The 9,344-nt window shown below is 41.5% G+C and overlaps 2 protein-coding genes across 3 annotated transcripts; one reads left to right on the top strand and one right to left on the bottom strand.

Moving 5' to 3' along the window:
• On the top strand, positions 1-2,599 carry LOC115359475 (protein LSM14 homolog B-like). 2 transcript variants are annotated; one of them, XM_030051983.1, is made up of 8 exons: positions 1-233; positions 396-559; positions 677-803; positions 932-1,114; positions 1,268-1,348; positions 1,523-1,666; positions 1,767-1,902; positions 2,000-2,599. In XM_030051983.1, the coding sequence occupies exons 1-8, from the start codon at positions 107-109 to the stop codon at positions 2,157-2,159; spliced, it is 1,122 nt and encodes a 373-aa protein (XP_029907843.1). In that variant the 5' UTR covers positions 1-106; the 3' UTR covers positions 2,160-2,599. The 2 variants fall into 2 exon arrangements, with proteins under 2 accessions (XP_029907843.1, XP_029907842.1); XM_030051982.1 differs by having other exon boundaries at positions 1,764-1,902.
• A 390-nt stretch (positions 2,600-2,989) lies between these two features.
• cdh27 (cadherin 27) lies at positions 2,990-9,331 on the bottom strand. Its single transcript, XM_030052460.1, has 12 exons — positions 9,311-9,331; positions 8,536-8,658; positions 7,998-8,147; positions 7,736-7,877; positions 7,488-7,651; positions 6,923-7,054; positions 6,151-6,333; positions 5,518-5,828; positions 5,138-5,280; positions 4,787-5,011; positions 4,467-4,688; positions 2,990-3,228 (listed from the first exon to the last, which is right to left on the bottom strand). Exons 1-12 carry the CDS (start codon positions 9,329-9,331, stop codon positions 2,990-2,992), a joined length of 2,055 nt encoding a protein of 684 aa, XP_029908320.1.
• Positions 9,332-9,344: the final 13 nt, after the last annotated feature.

Here is a 9,344-nt window from a genome sequence, read left to right as displayed (position 1 = left end):
AATTACGCACCTGTGTTGTAGTTAGTGTGTGGTGTGGGGGTGTAGGTGAATGCCAGCCGGTACTTACTAAAATAGCGATAGAGAATATCCTGTGATCGAGTGCAATATGAGTGCTGGAGGAGGAACGCCTTACATTGGCAGTAAAATTAGTTTGATATCCAAGGCGCAAATTCGTTATGAGGGCATCCTGTCTTCAGTGGACACAGAAAAGTCCACGGTTGCTTTGGCCAAAGGTAGGTTACTGCGTGCATGGTGTCGGTCCAAAGGACTGGATTGACCAACACTAATGTATTTCTAAATTTTGCCAAGGCTATTTTTATTCTAAAGCAGGAAATTAAATCAGTATGGTGCAGAATATAAAAGCTGTTGTTTATTCCCCCCCCTCTCTGGAACAGTTAAGTCATATGGGACAGAGGACAGACACACAGACAGACCAGTGCCACCCAAAGATGAAATTTATGAATACATAATATTCAGAGGAAGTGACATCAAGGACATCACTGTGTCAGAGCCCCCCAAACCACACCATGGATTGCCTCATGACCCTGCTATTGTACAGGTAGGCCATGTGCTGCTGAAACATCCTAGCTCTAGCGGCGTCTTGTGAGGTAGACTGTATTAAAGTAAGTCATGACATTCAGAACTGATAAATGAGCTCAATATCTATCTTTTTCAGTCTATCGGCAGCTCATCTGCAGCATACCACCCACGCTGGGCTCCATACAGGGACATAATGCCCTCCTACAGCCAGCTGGCTGCTACCTCACTACTCAACCAGCAGTACGCTGCAGCACTGGGCCTCGGTACAGAACAGCTATATCCTACACATTGGCTCTCTGATTCAGGATGTGTAACACCAGATATTTGTGGTTGCTTCTGAACTGATCTGCATATGATTAAATCTTATGCTTCTTCATTCCCTTGGGACCAGGACTTCAGGGCATCCCAGCCAGAAGAGGTCCCATGGTAGAGCAGGCTGTCCAGACAGTGCCAATGGCCAGTGCCAGCCAGAAGAGGGGACAGACTTCATCCCAGCAACAGGACAAACCGTCTGCTCGTTCAACCCCACGCTCTGGCCGGGATAGTTCCCAGACTCAGAAGAATATATCCAAAAGTAAGCAGATGTGACAGCAGGTCTTAACACCATTTATTTACACCAGTTCAATACATATTGTGGTTTTCAGTTGAGAGGAATCACATCTGTCTTTTTCTGTGGGTGTTAGTTTTCCCTCTTAATCTCAAACATATAACTAAATGTATAATTTAGATCAGGCAGCATCTCGGCAGGATAAAGCCAAGGTACAAGATCAAGGCAATGAGGAGACCCAGGGACCAAGACGGAAACAAGGTATTAACCCTCCTATTATCTTTGGGCTCTTTTTTTTTTTTTTGGAGGGGGGGGATTAAAACATAAAATTAACATGCTTTTCAAAGTCCTATACACACACGTTCCATTTATAACATTTGGGTGGGAAAAACATGATTCTCACACAAACTGATATCTTGTTCTGTTCACATACAGGCAGTCGCAGGTCCAGGAACCGTAACAGAGGCCAGCTTCTTGTGGCAAATTCAAAGCCTACAACCTTGCAGTTTGAATCTGACTTTGATTTTGAAACAGCGAATGCTCAGTTCAACAAAGAGAACCTCACGAAGGAGTCTGAAGGTATATTGGCCATCAAAGACTTGAACAAAAAATGTGAAATTTCAGCAGATATGATGAAGCAGATGTTGAGGTCTGTTTGGTTACGTGTTTGTTGCAGCAGATGCAGAAGAGAAGGTGAATTCTGAAGTGGACACGCAGAACAGCTCCGGTTCGGTGGAGGATGAAACTCTCCGGGAGAAGTACTATGACAAAGCAAAATGCTTCTTTGACAACATCTCGTCAGACCTTAAGCCCAGGTGATTATACAGTATTTTGCCTCTTGTAAATTTTTGCCATGGTCACAAAACAGCTAAAAGCTTCTGCTGTATTTTTGTTTTCCCCATGCATCTTCAGAAGAACCACCTGGGCGGAGGAGAAAAAGTTGAACATGGAAACATTTGGAGTGCCAGGCCGCTTCCTGAGGGGCAGGGGCTTCAGGCGCTACCGTGCACGGAGAGGACAGAGCAACGCTGACCAGCGAGCCCTCCCTAAAATGAGTAGTGCAAGGGTGTAAAGACTTTTTTTTTTGTTAAACTCTTCTGTAAATACACAATGAGTAGTAAGATAGTTTTCCAGTTTAGTTGAAGAATACCCTCCCTAATTTCCACCGCCTGAAGCACTGAAAGTAGAGATGATTTTGTTTAATCCCAAATTTATTGTTGGGAATATTGCAAACTGGAAGTATGCAATTTATTTTGAATGAACAGGCCAGAAGGCATGTTTCTGTTTTGTTTTTTTATTGTTTTTTTAGCATCTTTGTAAAGTAATTCAATGGCAAGTCCTCTTGACTGTCCAAATGTGACTCCTTCAGAATGCTCTTGAAGGTCTAGTTCTCACAAGTTCAAGGGGCATGAGTTACAATTGTATGTATTTTATTTTCCCTCTTGGTATGAGTGCAGTGGGAAAACGTGTTCTGTAACAGTTGCCAATAAACTACAGAAGAAATGACTCAAAGAATGGTATGCTCGTCTAATATTTGAAATTCCACAGCTGAAGATTATATGCATTCTTGACATAGAGCGTTTTAAAGCTTTCTACTAAAGGATTTGGAGCATCCAGCAATATCACAACTTGAACAAAATTACAGCCTGTAAACTGACAAAATGTCTAGTTCTTTCTGCCACTCCACTGAATGGAGTGCAGCAGACGTTGGCTACAAAATGCATTATCATTGCTATCCAGTGAAATCATGCATTTCCAATTTTGGTGGTATTCATACTTAGAGTTTCTTCAAAGCAAAAACTCAAAAGGCACAATTTTCAAGGTAAAAAGATTGTTTTTCTTAGTTTCTGAGAAGTTGACATTTTGGAGATGCATGGTTTCTCACCTGAACAGCAACAATAATCAGTTTTGTATTTGCTGTGGTTTGCACACCAAAGCCAGCTGGTTGAACTTGGGTCCCAGATCCTGCAAAGCACTTGGGTTCAAATTCTCATCAGGAATGGAGATGTGCTCCAGTTCTGAGACGGTGTCAGAGTCCCCCTCATCTGCATAGAGGTGAGGCTGATAGTCTCCCAGTTCCTCGTCTGTGGCCTGGAGAGAGGACAGTTTCTGGAAAACAAGGGTCAAAATTAAACCGTAGACTCATACATGCATCTGCAGTGCCTTGCGCAGTAGAAAAGACCCTAATGATGAAAGGGATATTGTGCCTTTGCTACACACCCGATGCAGTAGGGTCAAGACGGTTGCATTTGACACCGAGCTGGAGTTATTTTTGTGCAGGGAATGAATTGCGCTTCTGGTGTGGACCTGCACAACACACAAAACTCACATTAAGACCAAATTATGTTCTACCAGTACTGACAATGAGCACAAATCATACAGCTATTACTATACCTGGTTGAGGTGGTAGCCATTGCTTAAAACAGATTGTGCGGTCATCTTGAGAGAGGAGGAAAGGGAGTGTGATTGAAAGAGTATCAGCACTTGTCTAGGGCTTTTATTTTAAATCCAAAGATTATATATTACCTTTCTCAGTGTGTTGCTGTTGAACAGATAGGAAAGGTTCTCCCTTCTTTGACCAGTGACATCATGGTGACTGAAGGTTTGCTCGGTGACCTGTCAAATTGAATGACAGAGGTGCCTGTTAAAAATAACTGGGTTAACTACACAAGTTGGTCAACACAACATTCTTCCTCCACCAGATTTTTATTGTTGCTTCTTACTGTTTGACTCATGACTGAGTTGGTATTTAAGTGTGTTTGAGGAAACCAAAGTCTAACCCATGCTGGAGAGAGAATGTTGCACAGACCTACTTTGAATTTTGCTGTTCGATCCTCGTCCACTGGCACTTCAAGGGGCAAATATCTACATCACATTAATTTACCCAGAGAACATGTCAATACCCACCTTTGTTGAATGTTGTGTTTGCTGCATTGCTTCACCCCAGCTGTGCCAATTAGATAGATCCTTTTGTTCTTTGCCAGTTAGCATGGTTGGTATTATGTCAGGTACCTTGATTTAAAAAAAAAAAAAAAAAAAAAAAAGAATAAGAAAAATACAATCTCGGGAGAAATCTACAAAAGTACTATAAGTTTGTTTGCAAGCTTTTCTGAGGAATTACGTTGCAGTCTGATCCAGGTTCCTCGGTGTTTGATTTGAGGAGGGTTTCTCCAGAAATAATGTCACTTTGCAAAGTGGCAAACTCCTTTTGACAGGATATGGTGATTCCCAACAGCAGGAGAACTGTCAGTAGGACACAAATTAAAATTTATTTCAGTGATTTCCTTAATACAGTTCATTGCTGGGCAAAATGGAACAAGTAAATAATATATTATGTTCAATTTTCTGCTAGGCTAGAGGCAATGAATCAGTTTCTTACACAGGAGTATGAACAGCGTGGCGAACACTATGCCCATAGCTCCGAAGCCCATTTTCGTGACAATGGCCCTGTCGCTGCGGCAGTTGGGTGTGACAGAGCAGTCGCACACAGTCACGGAGAGGTTGTAAAAGGCAAACTGGCTTTGCATGTCAGAGATCTTCAGCTCGACTGTGTGTGGGCCAGCATACACGCTAGGCTCCTTCATCAAATCTACTGTGTAACCTGTGAGAATCAGTTGGACAGTTAGTGGTTGATCTGTGATTATTCTGAAAAGGCTGCTCAGATATTTCTAGGAGACTAAATAAGGTCGCTATTGGTACCATATGAGGTATTCAGTCTCCATTTTCCTTTGGCTTCCCCCAGCAGTTCAAATCTGAAAGGCCCCGTGAAGGGCTCATCGTCGGGGTCAAAGGCTGTGATGCTGGTAGTGGAGGCGCCTTCAGACACACACATATCCACGTGATCCACTGTCAGCTGTGGCACGTTGTCATTCTGGTCCTTCACATGAATCAGCATTGTGGCTGTGCCTGTCATAGGTGGCTCACCTGTCCAATACAAAGAACTGGTGAAACCAAAGCAATGCAGATTTGATTGAAACCTTCGCACAGCCATAAACACACTGAATGGCCTGTGTCCTTGTCAGCCATCATTGCTTTTAGTTATAACATTACCATTGTCTACAGCATGCACGATGACGGTGTAAACCCCGTTAACCACATTAGGAGATTCTCTGTCTGGTGGCTTGACTGTAGTGATACGGCCGGTCTCAGGATCCACTGTCACCCAGCCATCAGGATCATCTCCAATCATATAGCTGTTGTCAAATACAATGGGCATTATTTGATTTATTTAGATTTATTTATTTGGACAAAGAGTTATGTGGAAAGGTAATTCCCCATACATCAATTCATGCACTTTTAGCATTATATTTCAATAATTCTGATAATAAAAGTAGTCTGCAGCCATTTTGTGCCAAAGATATTCCAAATGAGACATCAAGCTTTACAAATTTTGCTTAAATGTTGGAGGAAGGAGTAAGTATCCCACTTACACGAAAGATGTATTAAGGGCAGTGTCTGGATCAACGGCGGTCACTGTCTCGACCCAGGTTCCAATGGGTGCATTCTCCTCCAGCTTGGCCTCTTTGACAGTCACTTTGAACACCGGCGGGTCATTCGTGTCCTCGACTTGAATGATGAGATTCACAAACTGAGGCTGAACTGAATCAGCTTCACCTCCACTGGTGTCGACCGTCCACAGACCTGAGGAGGTTTTCTCCTTCACCTTACAGGAGAAATACGGCACCTCATTCTCCACCGAGATGGACAGCTCCCTCTCTGCTCCTTCCTCAAAGTCCAGAGGCTGAAATTAAACAGTAAAGAAAAAAACAAAGACAGACATATTTGCATCTGAAAGCCAGCCAGTGTGAAGTTTTGGTGAATATGAGACTGTAAAGTTTACTATTATATTAAGTGTGAATCACTGTATATATATATATATATATATCTTTTTTTTTTATTATTATTTATGCCTGATAAATTCATAAATTCAACCACAGTACAGCATATGAAAGTGTTGCAAAGCTATAACAAATGGGAGCAGACTTATATAAAAAAAAAAAAAATGTGTCAGACCTGAGGTGCATGCCAATAAAATGTAAAGCATGAAGTCAAACAACACTCACTTTTACTACTGTCAGGATTCCATCATTGGTTTCTGGGTCAGTCTCTATCTTGAAGTGCCCTCCCTCGTCACCATGGATGAAGTATTTGGCTCTCCACGCCGCAGTGTTGGGGGAGTCTCCATCTGTGACGTGCAGCCGGACGAGAGAAAAGCCGGCCTCCCCCTCTCTCACTTTGTCAGTGCCCTGTTGTTGGCATTAACAATTTAATAATAATCCAATCCCAAATGCACTCAGTGAGCACACACCTCTGTACATCACCGCGCTGCTCGTTTCCCACGGTTAAAGAGCGTTCATTTTTCATTGACGGTTATTTGTGGTCGAGAGGTGTTGACTGGAGTGATTTTATCCACTCATAGCGCTGATATGGCTCTGGAGTGGCAGTTCAAAACTACATTGGGTGTGCATTTATGTAAACACTGGCACAGCGTCAATTTGTCAGAGTTAAAATAACACAGGTATACACTGTGGGCATTGTTATTGTGACTCCATTTCTAGTATATTTTTCAGTATTGTTGTAGTTTTTTTTCTGTTTTTACATGAATTTAAGGGATACCCCTTGTAGACGCTGTAGGATTTCTGGAGAGAATCTCAGAGATGTCATGCTGTCATCTGAAAACAGCTGTGCGTGATTCCTTGAACAGCTGTAACACTGTCAATCAGCATAATAGCTTACAAGGGTGATTAAATGTGTACAGTACCATGAATAAACTTATTGATCTGAAGAAATCATTGTCATATTGTTAACCACTTGTTAACTCAGAGTGCTGCCTACTGTCTGCCCGCTGATCGACGGGAGGTGGTTGTTTCCATCCTGGACGTGGATGAGAATGGTGGTTGAGCTCGACAGGCTTACCACTTCCCCATGGTCTTTGGCCTCCACCACCACTGTATATGTTTCACCCACCTGCATACAAGCAAATGAAGATGGTATTTATGAAGTCATTTTTGAATACACTGTCTGTGAGACATAGCTGATAAATGAAACATAAAGTTCCTATTAACATTGCCCTTTACACCCATCAGACACAGTAACAGTTAATGCTGGCAGCATAGATGATTAAACTATTCTTTAAAAACCCCCATGGCATTCTCACCCGAGGTCTCATTTTACCACTTCTGCAATAGACATCATATGACGCCAACCCTGACACAGACATGGCAGTTTTCCTGCATGAATGCCATACATAGCTCCGGTGTCAAATGCCGATGTAAGTCTTTTCATACATTCTCATATGAGGTGAGCTTGTAGCACAGCAGGCGCTGTATTTACTGCTCAGATATTCGTGCTTTGTAAATCTTCAGTGAGGTTTTGATATACTAGGAAAGCCAGCACATGCCTCGTAATCCAGACAGCCCTTGAATGAGATCACCCCAAGGTCATTAATGAAGAATTCAGCATCTGGTGGGTTCGGGGACATGGATTTGATTTCATAGTGGAAGGTTGAGTTTGGTGTCCCTGCCTTGTCTCGGTCATGGGCTAGCACAGACAGAAGATATGATCCTGTTGGGAAATGAAAAAAAAAAAAACCTTTAGATGGTTATTCAATTCATGTGAGTGAATGTATCTTGGTGGTGTATTCTTTACCTTGTGCCCTTTCCTCTCCAATGCTGATTTCATACAGATCTCTCTGGAAGCTGGGCGGGTTGTCATTGATATCTAATATGCTGATTTCAACCCCTAATTTTGTGTCCAGTGATAAATCAGTCCTTTTGGCCTCGAATCTCAGCTATAGGATAAATGTTTCACCAGTTAGTCAGTTATTCATGGTGGATAAATCTAATTTGAGAGCAAAGCAGATTGCAAATGTTTAATGCCACTGTCTACAGAGATGTGCATATGGTCAAACCTTGAGGACTTTCATCTCCTCATAGTCCACAGCCTTGTGGACAGACACAGTGCCAGTTGCTCTATCGATGGAAAGGACTCCCTTTGGCTCCTCATCCACTCCTTCGCCATAGAGTTCAAAATAAACACGGTACCTCCGCTCGATATTAATCTACAATACAACATTACATGTATATCATATGCAGCCTTTGGGGGTGTGAGATGTGCATTTATTATTTAGAAGACTCACTACAAAAGAACATATCCACCTCTTTTAAGGGAGTTAATTTTGCCAAAATGATGGTTGGTATCAAAGCTAAGCTCATAGCAGAAAACTGAAGAGAAGCAGTGAAAATTCTGGCTATGTGAGGGGCTTTGTTGACATAATAGTAGCATTTTTTTTTTTTTTTTTTTTAAAGAAGAATTCTGTTTTTCAGTTAATCAGTTGATGAATTTGAGCTTCACAAAAATGGACGCATGCCATGCATTTTGGGATGAAAATGTGCATTTGTTAATGACTTTGAAGACTGGTAGTTTTCTTCATTCAGGGGTTTACTCACCTTGCCCAACACATATGGGAATGGCCCTGGATGTCCCTCCTCAATACTAAAGGTGTCAATAATCCAAGTCCTTCTCTGGCGGCTCAGCAGCTCTGAGCAGGTTACACCAGACACACTAAACACCTGAAGGATGAATAACCATCCAACCGTGAGAGAAACTACATATTTCAGACAAATGCGGCAGTCTTAAGCAAGTTATGATTTATGTAATTTCTACTTGTTCAAGGTTTATTGCCCTGCATAGCTGGTGAACCGGTTCTTGGAGTGGTGTGCAGACACCTGGATTTTTGAAAGACTATTGTTTATTCATCATGTGTGATGCAATCCTATATACCATACCATAAAACATACCATCTTCATGGTAGATATTGTATGTGGATTAGGTTGGTTTCACATTGCATGACACATATTACAACAAAGTGTGACAGTGTACATTTACATTAAAGCTGTGAGGTAGAAATATCCTTGTATATAATATAATATATATAATAATAACTGTATATCCTTCAAACCATGGACCATAAACATAACAGTTTGCTGGCATAACAACTAAATCTAAATCTAAATCTAAGCATTAAATCAACTATTTCCCATATAGTAATATTGTTTTACACTGTTCCTCTAGACAAAATGAAGACATTAAAGACATCCCGTGTTCATCTTTTAGATTAACTAAATTTGGATTATATAAAAAATGGCAATAAAATTTATGTTTTTTTCTGTCTTGTCATAGGATAGTAATTTAAGAAATGTTTTTGTTAGTGTTACTACTTACCAAAAGGTAGACGTACAGCATCGTGTTTGTTCAG

This window comes from Myripristis murdjan, chromosome 5 (assembly GCF_902150065.1).
Source record: "Myripristis murdjan chromosome 5, fMyrMur1.1, whole genome shotgun sequence".
Lineage (NCBI taxonomy): Eukaryota > Metazoa > Chordata > Actinopteri > Holocentriformes > Holocentridae > Myripristis > Myripristis murdjan.
This window is presented reverse-complemented; position numbering and strand designations above follow the sequence as displayed.